The 14589-nt window shown below is 40.5% G+C and overlaps 1 protein-coding gene and 1 long non-coding RNA gene across 2 annotated transcripts in view; one reads left to right on the top strand and one right to left on the bottom strand.

Moving 5' to 3' along the window:
* The window catches only part of LOC115894955, a 39106-nt gene that overhangs the window by 12975 nt on the left and 11542 nt on the right, over positions 1-14589 (bottom strand). The window lies entirely within an intron of this gene.
* Positions 1-14589, top strand: part of ZCCHC4 (zinc finger CCHC-type containing 4) — a 56986-nt gene that overhangs the window by 36993 nt on the left and 5404 nt on the right. Inside the window, exons 8-10 of the mRNA XM_010362980.2 lie at positions 954-1054; positions 12130-12251; positions 12499-12574. Of these exons, the coding sequence (XP_010361282.2) occupies positions 954-1054; positions 12130-12251; positions 12499-12574 (299 nt within the window). The remainder of the gene's footprint in view (positions 1-953; positions 1055-12129; positions 12252-12498; positions 12575-14589) is intronic.

Raw genomic sequence — 14589 nt, 5'->3', positions numbered from 1 at the left:
TGTTAAGAGTGTCAGGAATTTTGTGATCATGCTTCTCCACTAATAGTGCTTTGGGGGACAGAATGCAAATGAAATATAAAATGTGACTCATATTGTTAAGTATTTCACTTATTTGCTGTTTTTAAGTCCACTAATTAGAGTGGATAAAGTCAGTGTCATTGGGGAAGCAATAAAGAGCTTTGTGGGCTTGAATTCCTGTTCTGCCACTTACTAGCTGCATTGGACTTGATAGCTTATGGCTTCAGTTTCCCTATCTGTAAAATGGGATAATATCTAATTCTAGGGATTATTGTAAGGAGACAGTACATAGAAAGTACTTATTATAGCTTAGTGTAAGCACTATGATAAGGCTTACCTCTGAATGAAGGCTTTTCAGCCTGTTGGAGTTTTAGCTGTAATAGTGCTGTAATAAGTACTAGCCTATACTAGGTGCTTTGTAAGTAATAGCTGTGTTCCCTGTTTCTCACAAACACTAATTTTGGTAAAACTGTTTTTAAGAATCTTCCGTGATGCAGTCAAGGTTGATTCATCCCTGAAAACTAAGATAAAGAGTTGTGGCAGAGCTGGGATTCACACCCAAGGCCTACTTACTGCCTTCTAGTCCAGAGGTCCTTCCACTACGTCATGACTACCTTTGTGCCTCAAAAGTGACACTCCTTTTCTATTTTCAACTTTTTAGGTAACATCTTTGCCTTACCTAGACAATAGTAATATACATATGGGTTACTTTTACATACTCTTAGTAGCTATATTTCGATATAAAGGAATATTTCCACTGACCTTTGGGAGTAGTCAGGTTTGAAATGGCACTCTGGTAAACATTTTCTGTTTTTGTATGAGATTTAAATGTGTTGAATCATTGCAATTTCTCATGCTAGCAGAAGTTTTTCTATTGTAACCTTCTATTTTTTTCTTTAATTTACTATTATTTTTCCCTTTTTGTGATCCATTAGATGACAGTCACAAAGAACTACCCATTTTCTGGATTTTCCCCTATTTTTTTGAATCCCGAATTTGTCAGTTTTTTCCAAGCTTCCGGATGCTGGATTACCAGGTAGAGTACAGATTCTGTTTTCTGGCATGGTTGGGGAATGGAGATTCTACTTAAATAGGTATAAGACTATTCATTGATTTTAGTAAATTAAAATACAATGAACTGTATTAAACACTAAAATTTTACCATATGTAGCTTAGTCCAGTGGTTCCTCAATGTCTGTAATCCCTAGAGTGCATGTTGAAAATGCAGATTGAGTACCAAAATAAACCCACTAAATCAAAATTAGAGGACAAAGCCCCAAGAAAAAATATCTCACCAAGCTCCTTGGGTGATTCTCAGTGTGCTAGGTTTTAGAGCGGCTGATTTAATCTTTCATCATCACTAGGAGATTGTGCAGCCCCCCAGGTTCATCATTATGAATGTTGGTTTCCTCTGTTCAGAGGGTAGAGAAAAGTAAATCACCTTTCTAGTTGGTGAAATGCCGTGCATACTCTACTGCGTCACTCTTGGGATGTCAGGAGTGTCGGAGAAGGCAGAGATGGCTCTGTGTGAATGTGTTGATTCTGGGAAGAAGTTACTGCAGTAGACCTCCTCCTTCACAGCGATGCCTATGGAATTTTCCCCATGCCTGAAATGAGAATGAGGCTTGTGTCCACAGTAGCTCCACCTGGTCTTTTAAGTTCATTCTGCTTTAAACTCCACTTTCCTGTATTTTTTTCCCTTGTGTTTGAAGTTAATCCTGTTGTTGCCATCACCGTGTATGGTCTTCAGGCAGGTACTGCTTCCTTTTTTTTTTTTTTTTTTTTTTTTTTTGAGACGGAGTCTCGCTCTGTCGCCCGGGCTGGAGTGCAGTGGCCGGTTCTCAGCTCACTGCAAGCTCCGCCTCCCGGGTTTATGCCATTCTCCTGCCTCAGCCTCCGAGTAGCTGGGACTACAGGCGCCCGCCACCTCGCCCGGCTAGTTTTTTGTATTTTTTAGTAGAGACGGGGTTTCACCGTGTTAGCCAGGATGGTCTCGATCTCCTGACCTCGTGATCCGCCCGTCTCGGCCTCCCAAAGTGCTGGGATTACAGGCTTGAGCCACCGCGCCCGGCCTCCTTTTTTTTTTTGAGACAGAGTCTCACTTTGTCACCCAGGCTGGAGTGCAGTGGTGCAATCTCGTCTCACTGCAACCTCTGCCTCCCAGGTTCAAGTGATTCTTCTGCCTTAGCCTCCTGAGTAGCTGGGACTACAGGCGTGTGTCAACATGCCCACCTAATTTTTTTTCCCTGTATTTTTAGTAGAGACAGGGTTTTGCCATGTTGGCCAGGCTGGTCTTGAACTCATGGCCTCAAATGATCTGCCTGCCTCAGCCTCTTAAAGTGCTGGATTACAGGCGTGAGCCATTGCACCCAGCCTGCTGCCTCTTTTTGTAAGAGGTTTCTATTTGAGTTTTCTGAATAATCGACTGGCCTCTGATTAAGGCAGAGTTTTAGCCGTAAATGTCTTCACTTGCTTTTGCAAGCTAGCACTTGGTTCTAATCTTTCTAATCTTGAAGGTATATACCATTATGAAAATTATTTTAAAATTCTGAAAGAAACTGTTACCAAAAATGAGGGTAAAAGACTCTGTGATTCCTCTCAAACAGCAGACACTATACTTTCAAAGTGTTCACTTTTAATCTTTTTTTTTAAAGTACTTTTTACAGGTTTGTAATCATAGAAGGCAATTTTGAATTCTGCTTTCTTCACTATGTCTTATAAGTATACATTTTTAAACATAGCTACCCAATCTTTATGCTTTAATAACTAAATTATTTCATATGCAGGCTATTTATTATTCCCTTCTCTTTGGACTATAGGTTGTTTTTAAGTACCTTTTAAGGTACTATAAATAACACTGCTATAAACACCTTTTATGCTTATAGTTTTTTCATGTTTTATGTAACTTGCTTAAAATAGATTTCCAAAACTGAGATTACTTTATCAAATATAATGGATTTTTTTTTTATGGCTATTAAGTAGTATTAACAGGTTTTGTTCTAAAAGTGTGTAGCACAAGCCATTTTAAACTTGACTTCTTGAGCTCTGCTTTGGGCAAAATTTATATCGTAAGTTTTCTCAGAGCTCATTTAACTCCTTTTTGGGGCATCAGGTTTCCTGTTTCTTGTCTGAGGGATGCTTCTAATATAGACATTTGCAATACAGAGATAGCTGACATATTCTAAAAATATTAACTGCGTAAACAGGTTCTAGTTTTCATTTCATTTCATTTCATTGCCTTTGGCAATGGATAATTATCTAGTGCAATGTTTGGCACACAGTAGGTGCCATGTGTATGTCAAATGGATAATTGAGTGAAAAAGCATGAACCCTGGAGTCAAAAAGGATCGGAGTTTTAATCCTGGTGCTGGCACTTAACCCCTCTGAAGCTTATCTTACCTGTTAAATGAGTATGGCAATAATATATCTGTCTCTTAAGGTTTTAAGGATTTTATGAAATAATGCATGGAAAGGCTTAGCCCTGTCCTTAACACACAGCAAGTATTAAGTTTAGGTTCTTGCTGTCGGCATTGTCATCACCATCACTGTCACTGTCATCATTCAGATAGTCCCAAGGTAGGGGTAAAACTCTTCCTCAGGTCCTTTTTTGATACATCTGAGAAATTAAAACTGCATAATTGTATAAGTTGGTGCAAAAGTAATTTTGCCATTAAAAAAAAAAAAATGGCAAAAACCGCAGTTACTTTTGCACCAACCTAATAATTCATGCCCTTAGAAAACTGTTGTATCCATATTTAGAGAGGAGTTCCCCGCCCCCCCCACTATGGACAAGAGTTTGAAATGGTGAGAGGGCAAAAGAAGACAGATCCAGAATACAGCAGATGAGAGAGGCAACTTTGGAGTAACCAGCCATCACTTGCTAGGCAGTCTGTGTTACTAGGAAAGAACTTTTGGAAATATTAGGGTTATGGTTTTGAGAAGTAGTTGCAAGGTCCAAGTGTGGACAATAATTATACACTTCAGTGTATTGATGAAGAAAGGTTCTGATTAGGTCACATGTGTCTGACAGGCTAAAAAGCAGTCTTCTCAATAAAAAGAAAGCCAACCTTTGGAAAGAAAAATGAGAATAAAATCTAAAACAAAGCAAATTTGTTTTTCCTGATTCCTGCTAAAGGGAAGAACAGTACTGTGATTACATGCTTATGTTGGAGAAACTGATTTTGCCATATCTCCTCATGTATTTATAAACATTATTTGATGTACGTTCTTGGACAATTTTTCTAGGTTTTGAAAATTTCTCTGGACCTATTACTCCTTTCTGAGCATTTTGCTTTCCTCTTTTTTTTAATGTTACTTTAACTTCATTAAATTTTTTTTGTTGTTGTTTCTTGTTTTTGAGATGGAGTCTCGCTCTGTCGCCCAGGCTGGAGTGCAGTGGCACAATCTCGGCTCACTTCAAGCTCCGCCTCCCGGGTTCTCGCCATTCTCCTGCCTCAGCCTCCCGAGTAGCTGGGACTACAGGCGCCTGCCACCATGCCTGGCTAATTTTTTTGTATTTTTTTTTTTTTTTTTTTAGTAGAGACGGGGTTTCACTATGTTAGCCAGGATGGTCTTGATCTCCTGACCTCGTGATCTGCCCGCCTCGGCCTCCCAAAGTGCTGGGATTACAGGCATGAGCAAAAAAAATTCTTTTAAATAGAGATGGGGTCTCTCTATGTTGCCCAGGCTGGTCTCAAACTCCTGGGCTCAAGCAATCCTTTCACCTCAGCCTCCCAAAGTGCTGGGATTACAAGTGTGAGCCACCATGCCTGGCCTAACTTCATTTTGTGGTACTTTTTTTTCTTTTATATTAGCCTTCATTGAATGAAAACTTTGAGTCCCCTCTCCTCCTTCACAGATCTTTTCCCATAGACCTTGATTAGGCCTTTTTTTTTGGCGGGTGGTTAGGGGGGACATCACCTGAGATGATTATAAGCCCTCAAACCACAATGCAGTAAAAATCCCCAAATCACTAAATCTATTTTTTTGGAAATACTTCCCAGGTAAGAGGAAGGCAGAAATGCTGCAAATCTTCATAAAACATAAATTATGTAGACTCTTCAGTGATCAAACACTTGATGAATACAGAATAAAACAGTCATCCAAGACCTAGAAAACCAAGAGTTCTGTTAACAACAGATTAGAAAGGAAGGATGTGATGATGAAAGGAAACTCTGATTTTGAGTCAGAAGTCTGAGTCCTGGCACTGCCTTTTAGAGGCTACTTAATCTTGGGAGAAGTCACTTTATCTCTCCAGGTTGTTTCCTTACCTATAAAATAAAATGATTGAACCAGAAAAGAGATGGCAGTTAAGTTTCTCTTTTGGTACTAAGCCTGATAAATTGCTAGTGATTTTCTGGAGAATTTGTTGAGAATACCAGGTTCAGTAGCAAACAGTAATGTGATTAGTGGTGTCCGCCATGGGGGTGGGGTCAGGGAGTGGTGGTGTTCATGTCCTGAATTTTTTGTGTCTGAATTAGATGATCTCACCTCCTTTCCACCTGGGACATTCTGTTGTCTCTTGTCTGTACTTAATATGGGACACTTGTCTGGGGTGTTAAAAGTATAGCTCTTTGCTTTTGTCAAAGCTATCCTTTTTAAACATCAGCCTGTTAGGACACTGTGTTTTTCAAGATTAGTTTCACAGTCAGAAATGAAGATATTTTGGCAGCAATTTCTGGAAAATTATTGCAAATTAAAAGATGGCTACCAAAATTCCTAAAATTTAATCTATAATAAACATAAAACATGTAGTGGGTTTGAAGTAAAAAGGGGTATAAGATGTCCACGTTACTTTTAAATAAGAGGTAATGGGATATGGGGATTATGATAGACTTTACTGCTGTGGTAGAAGCTGGTTGCTGGAGCAGAAGAAGGTACTGGGGACCTTTTGTGTGTGCTGACAATAGAAGACAATCCTTAGGGAGTTACGGAAATGCAAGTACTCTGTCTTATTTAATCTTTCTTTCCTGACCTGATACCTGGAACATAGTAGGCACAAAATAAATGTTGACTTGGATGTCTTGGTCTCCATTTAACTAGTTTCAGTCTCATGTTACAGAAGACATTTGCGTATAGATAAAATTAAAAATTAGGAATTGCAGAGATTTTGTGCTTTCCCTCATTTCTATACAGTACTTCATCACATTAATCAGTTCCATGAGAGAAATTTTCTATTTGAAAATGCCTCTCATCATCATTGTGAGTGAAATGTCAGGGATAATGATGGGAAAATGGTGTATCAGTTCTACTACTAGTGATAGGCAATTTGCAAAATTGTGTTTGCTTTATAGCACTTCCATAGGAGGTTTATTTGTGTGGCTGAAGCTATGAAATATGGATGTATGTTAGAGGTACATTAATTTACTCTAGCAGTATGCATTTTACATACCATATGTTTATAGTTAATTAGCACAACAAACCCGCATTTAAAAATAATAATAATCTCAATTAGGTTATGCAAAATCAAGCAATCAACCACCTTCCTGACACATACATTCTCTGACTCCTTGGGTAACCATAAAGAAATTGTTCTTTTTTTTCCCTCTCTTCCATCTGCTATCTAGTTTGTTGCATAGAATATTCCATGTACTAGAAATCTTTCTAAAATATTATTCTCCAACATTTGAAAAGCTTCATATGAATCTCTTGGGAAGAATTTTTTTCTTATGACACTCATAAATGTTCAAAATGTCTTTGTTGGTTTAATAAGGTACCATATATTTATTGAGTACACAGAGGAGTGCATTAGGGGAAACATTATGAATTTAAATGATTTTAAAAGAAAATGACTTATGGTACTATTTTAAGGTGATATTGTAGTAAAATCTATTTTTGTATCCCAGCCTCTAATAGATAACATATATTCATAGAATTTTCAAAGTTGGAAAGAAACAGAGGTAACCTAGGCTGACTTCCCAACGTAATAATCCTCTCCACTAAATTCATGACCAGCCGTCATCCAGCTTCACTTGAATGCTTCCAGTGAGCAGAGGCCTACAGCCTTAGAAGGCAATGCAATTTATTTAATAGCTTTAATCGTTAGAAAATTTTCTCATATGAAGATAAAATATGCTCCCCATTAACTTCCAACCATTGGTCCTAGTTCTATTCTCTGAAGCAATAAAGGGTAAGTCCAATTTCTATTCCATATGACACCCCTTCAGTTAGAGAATAGCTATCAGATCCTCCCAGTCATCTCTTTTCTGGATACACATCCCCAATTTGTTAAGCTATAAATTCTGTTCATTCCCATTATTTTTCAAAGAAATGAACTAGTTTTATCAACGTCTCTCTTGAAATGTAGTGACTGAACACGGAGCTTCAAATGTGATCTGACCTGAAAGTTTCCTTGTTGTGGTACTGTACTTCCAAATAGGCCAACTGTGAGTCCGTGCCAGCTTTTACAGTTTATGCTGGACTGCAGACTCACCATACTGACAGCCAGAAACCCTTAGGGGCTTTTCCACACTGTCCCTTGGCTCTCCTTATCCTGTGCTACAGTGTACTTAGTTTTTCCCACTGCTGAAGCTTAGCCTTAAACTAGACAGGGCTGGAGAACAAGCCTGGGAATCTCCCCTTAAAGGCCTCTCTTTCCCTTGTCCTCAATTTCTTACATTTTTGTGATTCACTTATTAAATAGCTAGCTTACAAGCCAGTTTTGTTGTAAGTTCTTTCGTATTCTTGTTTATAATAGAAACAATTCAGTACATAACTTATTTGAATATCAGGCTTACCTGTACTGACCTCATAAAAAACCTCATGGTATTCTCGTGGATAATCTAAACCAGTGGTTCTTAAACTTTAGTGTGCCAGGAGGACTTGATAAAACACAGATTGCCAGGCCCTACTCCCAGAGTTTCTGATTTATTAGGCCCTAGGTGAGGTGAGAATTTGCATTCCTAATGAGATCCCAGGTGACACTGATATTGCTGATCCAGACACCACACTTTGAGAGCTACTGATGTAAAGAAAGATGGATTTAATGACCAGGTGGATTCATAGCAGTCTTAAAACCAAATTGAGAATGCTTGTGGATAATAGGTTGCAGGAGGAGACTGAAGCAAGAGGCTAATAGAAGTCATACTTACTCACTTCGGTTTGCTTTCAAGATAATCTGCTGAAACTAAAAGTTGAGTTAGGGACCTTGAGGAGAGAGGTACATGTTTGAAATAATCACTGTGGGGAGAATAATTGTGAGCCTGTGTGTTCATCTCCATTTTTCTGCCTTATGCCAGGCCTTGAACAAGTGTTTTACAAACATTATCTCATTTAACCTTCACAGCAACTTTAAGTACTGGTACCCTCTTCTTACATAAGATGACACAGAGCAAATTTCACACACAAAATGGGAAGCCCTGACCAAATGAGCACACATTTTCAAACGCTGAATTTTTTAATGCCAAAAGCTAAGTTCTTGAATACATGATAGACTTTCTTGTAAAGTCTGTTGTATTAGATAAAAGCTTAGAGTTGTTCCTTTAATACTAGACAATGTAAATTTGCCATAACGTATCTTTTTAATAATGAAATTTTACTGCTACAGAAGCTGTTGGTTTGTAAGTGAACTCTTGCTCTTGAGAATTTCATGTTAAATACTATAAGGGAGATGGTTGTGCTTTAGTCAGGAGTAGGTCAAGGCAGCTTCCAGTGCAGCGTGACTCAGCGGGTTTGGAGTGCAGGTGCACAACTCTGCATATTATGTAACCACACTGCAGGTGTATTAGGTGATCACTCATGTGAGCTCGTGCTTGGCCTGGAGCCACTATTGTCTGTAAAAGGTATAATTAACCTGCTAACGCTGTACATATGGCCTGTGCCTGGGTTGGCTCATGCCCGGGCTCACTTGCACTCAGAGAGAGAGTAAAGCCATGTTGAAACTGTCTACAATTCGAGTGTTTTTCCAGTTACCTGCCACTGGTCTACCTACTCCCCTTGGTCCTCAGCTTGGGCTGAGACCTGACACTTGGTGTGACAATTGACATCATGAACAGGATACTGAGGAGAGTGAGCCTTTATTCCCTGGTGATGCTGGGTCAGCCATGTGGCCACAACATGGGTTTTGGTGCCCAGTGTCAGCTGTACTGCTTGAATGGGCTCCAGTGGAAACCTGGGCAGCGGTAGATGGGTCCCCTGCAAGCATGGAGAAGGCACTGAAGCAGCTAGAAATGCAGAGCACTGAGAAGGAATGAGCTTTTGCCAGCAGAGTTGGATGGGCATTTTTGACTGTGCTACAAGAAGTACACACCCAGTCCCTGAGGGATGCAGTAGAGGTAAGGGCCCTCCAGGTACAGATGGGGCACCTGGAGGCCTGGCTGCACAACTCAGAAAAAGAGTTAGAAGCTGCCATGAATGGGGACCTCCAGGCACAGGCAGGGCGCCTGGAGGCCTGGCTACAGAGCTTGGAAAAGGAATTAGGGGCTGCTCTGGATGTAGGCCTGGGTCTGTTGTCTTGGCCAGAGACCCCCACCTGGTCTGATACCAAGGAGGCTGTTGGCGGGATCGAGGGCTCTGTGCCATAAAGAAGGGAAAGATGGGCCGGGCGCGGTGGCTTAAGCCTGTAATCCCAGCACTTTGGGAGGCCGAGGCGGGCGGATCACAAGGTCAGGAGATCGAGACCATCCTGGCGAACACGGTGAAACCCCGTCTCTACTAAAAAATACAAAAAAACTAGCTCGGCGAGGTGGTGGGCGCCTGTAGTCCCAGCTACTCGGGAGGCTGAGGCAGGAGAATGGCGTGAACCCGGGAGGCGGAGCTTGCAGTGAGCTGAGATCCAGCCACTGCACTCCAGCCTGGGCGACAGAGTGAGACTCCGTCTCAAAAAAAGAAGGGAAAGATGCCCCGCCTGCAAGGGTGCCCCCAATGGGAGAAAACGGGGTCCCAGTGAGTGACATGCTCACAGATGTGGATAGATTTGATTTTGGCCAGGGTGGAGCAAGAGAAAATTGATAAGGAGCCCAGTGAACTTTGTGGAGACAGCTGTTTCCAGAGCAACAATTCTAGAAAATACCCAAGCAGGAGAAGAACGTTTCTGCGTGACCTGGTGCCACCCTGGCACTCCAGCCCAAAGACTATGTGCTGCAGCCAGGTGGGGGTGTAAAGTCTTCTGTTTGATGAGGGAACTGGCCGAGGTGCCCCTCCCGAGGAGGCCACATGTGAAATTAGCAATCCACTGGTCTCCCACCAATGTACTGCAAGTGCTGGTGCTGGTAGACACCAGCGCAGATACATTCTGGGGTTGGATATTTTACACGACTTGATGGAACTGGGATAGTATCACTATATAGTGGAGTTGGCTAATGCATTGTTTTCCAGAGAGCCAGGAACAGTTTGCCTTCATGGGAGGATGACATTGGACTTTCACAGGTTGCCGCAGGGCTTTTTGCATAGTCCCACCATTAGCCATGGTCTTGTTAATGATATTATGCCCACCTCTGATTCTCTTGCAGATTTAGAAGCAGCAACACTCCCCTTGCCTAGAATTAAGATGGTGCGGCTGAGACCGCCTTCCTGGCAGCCAAGTGGGCCATTTAGCAGGCATAAGCCCTATAGGTAGTTGACAGGGGCGCCCATTTGAGCTGGATGTACATGTGACCACAGATAGTTTTGGCTGGGGCCAATATCAGTGCATGGAGCACTTGAGAACACCGGTGGGCTTTTGGTCGCAGCTGTGGAAGGGAGCTGAGCCCCGTTGTTGATTGATAAAGAAGCAGTTAGTAACTCATATGCTGCCCTTCAGATTCATGAGAGCGTGGCAGGACAGGCTACAGACATTGTGCGTATGACTTGCCTGATAGTGTGATGGGTGTGTTGGTGGATAACAACCTCCCAAACTGAGACAGCGCAGACATCCCCTTTGGCAAAGTGGGGCACCTACTTGGAGCAGCAGAGTATGCTGAGTACAAGTCCCTTAGCATCTGAGTTGCAAAATGTCTTGGGACCTGTAGTCCTAATGCAAGATAAGGCCATGGGGCCTAAGGCATAGCCTGACGCAACCCTACACCTTGAGCCATTGCTGTTTAAGGAAGGGCATCCCCCCATTCCTGATGGGGGGCATGATACACAGATGGGTCTAGCCAAGGTGCTACTGCTGCCTGGACTGCTGTTGCAGTCCAACCTAGTACTGATACTATATGGTTTGGAACCGGGCATGGGCAAAGTAGCCAATGGGCTGAACTTAGAGCACTGTGGATGGTGATCACCAAGGAGGTGACACCTATGGTAATCTGTACTGATACCTGGGTGGTCTATTAAGGGTTAACCTTGTGGTTCACTACCTAGAAGTTACAAAGGTGACTAGTTGATCACCAGCCCCTGTGGGGTCAGGCCATGTGGCAAGACCCTATAGGAGGAAGGATGACCTCCTCTGACCAAGTATGGGGACAAAAGGTAATCTGTTGTTGCCTGCCCCAATGCCTTTAAAGGTAGGGGAACAAAAACCTGGCTTAATGTATAAAGCAACATTGGGGTGATGTCACCATGAGGTGGTTGCCTGCCATAACCTGGAGCTATTGCTTTCTGTGGTATTGTGTGTTATGAATTCAGGGCTCCACCCTATGGGCACATGTCCCTGCCCAGAGGACACCCTCGGCCTAGGGGGTGGAGTGTAAGAGAGATGGCTGCGCTTTAGTCAGGAGTAGGCTGAGGTGGCTTTCTGGCACAGCGTGACTTAGCAGGTTTGGAGTGCAGTTGCACAACTCCACACGTTATGTAACCATGCCATGTGAGGCTCATTAGGTGATCACCCACATGCGCTCGTGCTTGGCTTGGAGCCATTGTTGTCTGTAAGAGGTATAATTACCTGCTAACGCTGTACATACAACCTTCACCCAGGCCAGCTTGCACCCATGGCTTGTGCCCAGTCTTGCTTATGCCCAGAGAGAGAGTAAAAGCCATGTCGAAATTGTCTATGATCCTTGAGTGTTATTCCAGCTACCCACCACTGGTCCACCTACTCCCCTCGGTCCTCAGCTTGGACTGGAACCTGACACTTGGCATGGCAAATACTTTAACTCATATATTGGCATCAGTTTGTTCATTTATTGGTTAAAGAATCTTAATGTTGACTAATTTGAGTAAATTTTCTTTCTGTTTTAATTTTTAACTTTCTAGGTAGATTATGATAATCATGCACTTTATAAACATGGAAAGACAGGTCGAAAACAGTCTCCCGTGCGTATTTTCACCAACATTCCGCCCAACAAAATAATCCTTCCTACTGAAGAAGGGTACAGGTAAGATCAAAGTGGAACTTTGAAGTACACAAGTCACTGAAAATAAAGTTACATATATCTATCAGTCAAATGCTTTCAGTGTTGAATCATGTTATTCTTCTATTACTTTTAAATTAGGTCCATAATTTCATACTGAATTGAATTCAGATTGCACTCAGTTTTTGTAATGAGTGCTTTGTAAAGTTTTATCTACTCTGTAAATCTCAATAAATGCATGCAGCTGATTTCTCTGTCCTTTACTCTGTAGATTTTGCTCTCTGTGTCAACGATATGTTTCTTTAGAGAATCAACACTGTGAGCACTGTAATTCTTGCACATCCAAGGTATGGTGTTCTTATAGAATGTATTTTTATTTAAATATTTTCATTTTTAGCTTACTAGTTTTATTACCCTTTAAATGTTATTTTGTTAATATGATTTGTATTAATATGTATTATCATTTATTAATTATGCTATAATACAATATTTTAAATTATAGAGTACAACAGCTTTTAAAAATACTTAACTGCCTTCATCGTCACCAACAGTCATTTGAATTCATCTTCAAATGGTACTTGGGACTGCTAAAATTATCAGTGTTTCAAATAAGGCATAAATGCATGCTCAATTATGTGTATGTTGAGGGAAAAATTATGGTATTTCAAATAAGGCACTGACCTATTAGGTACCATCATCATTCTGGTGAAATAATTAATAACATGTACTGTGCACTTTTAATATGCCAGACACTTTCCTAAGAGCTTCACATGGATGAACTCATTTAATCCTCACAACAGCCTTATTAGGTACAGTGACTCCTTGATTTTTTACAGATGAAGGACTGCAAAGGGACATACCTATTTATTTATTTAGGTATTATTTTTTCTTAATAGACTTGGTTCTTTAGAGGAGTTTTAGGTTCACAGCAAAATCGAGCAGAAGGTACAGAGATTCCCCATATGTCCCCTGTCCTGACACATGCACATTCTCCCCAACTGTCAGCATCTTCCACCAGAGGGGTGCATTTGTTACAGCTGATGGACCTGCATTGACACATCATTAACACTCTGAGCCTATAGTTGACATTAGGTTCACTCTTGGTGTTTTACATTCTATGGGTTTGAAAAATGTATAATGACATGTTTTCACCATTACAGTGTCATACAGAGTGGTTTCACTGTTTTCACTAAAAATCTTTTGTGTTCTATCTATTCATCCTTCTTCCTGAAGGGTGTCTCTGGCTACCACTATCTTTTTATTGCCTCTATAGTTTTTCCTTTTCCAGAATGTCACACAGTTGGAATTATATAGTATATAGCCTTTCAGATTGGCTTCTTTCACTTAGTAATAGGCATTGAAGGTTCCTTCATGTCTTTTCATGGTTTGATAGCTCATTTTTTGTTAGCTCTGAATGATATTCCTTTGATGTACCACAACTTGTTTACTCATTCACCTACTGACGGACATCTTGGTTGTTTCCAAGTTTTGGCAATTATAAATAAACCACCTAATTTTTTAGGAAGGCAGGGTGACCCTTAAGTTGTTTTGTTTATTTTAACTAAATCTGGTCAGAAAGGGCATGTGAAGTTTAGTTTGGCTCATAAGCACAAATTATTCTCTAAAGAAGAGGCTGCATTTATATAAACATTAGAAAGTACATTTTTCATGATTATAGAATAGTATTACTGGTTATACTTGTTTTTAACAATGTTAATACATCTGATTGTTTATATTTAGTTTTTATTAGTTGAGACATGATGTGTATTCTTCATTTAGAAAAAATTATGCCCAGATTGTATAGTTTAAAGTTGAGGAAAACAAACTTATTATTTAGAGATGCACACAAAGGTGGTAAAAGGAAGCAAGAGCTAGGAAATGACAATCACACAAATTGAAGAGGTGTTATTTGGAGGGGACGGGAGGAATGCTGTAACTGAGTAGGGGCATGGGGCAGTTTCCAGAGGGCTAGTGGTATTCTTTCTTGACCTCGTGGGTTTTATCTGTGTTTACAATACTCATTAAATTGGATATATTTTATGCACTTTTCTAGATATTTTTATTTCATAGTTTTAAAATTAATCAAACACTAACCTATAATCTATCTTTCTAAATTATGTAAAGTTCTCAAATATGAATTTCATTAAGGATTATGCAGTATAGACACATAAAATTATGAATCATTAATTCTCTTGAAATTTTCATTTGAGTCCTTCTTTGTGCAGATTGGGTTGCTTGAACTGGAGTGGATTTTCAAGATCATTTAGATAAATCTCCTAGTTTTACAGTTAAGGAAATTGAGGCCCATCAAGGAGGCATTTGAGTTGAGTGGAGAAATGCATAAATTAAAATCAAAGTATTT

Source organism: Rhinopithecus roxellana, chromosome 2 (genome assembly GCF_007565055.1).
Source record: "Rhinopithecus roxellana isolate Shanxi Qingling chromosome 2, ASM756505v1, whole genome shotgun sequence".
In the NCBI taxonomy this organism is placed as follows: Eukaryota; Metazoa; Chordata; class Mammalia; order Primates; family Cercopithecidae; genus Rhinopithecus; species Rhinopithecus roxellana.
The sequence above is the reverse complement of the archived record's forward strand: the minus strand, read 5'-3'. Positions and strand labels throughout refer to the sequence as shown.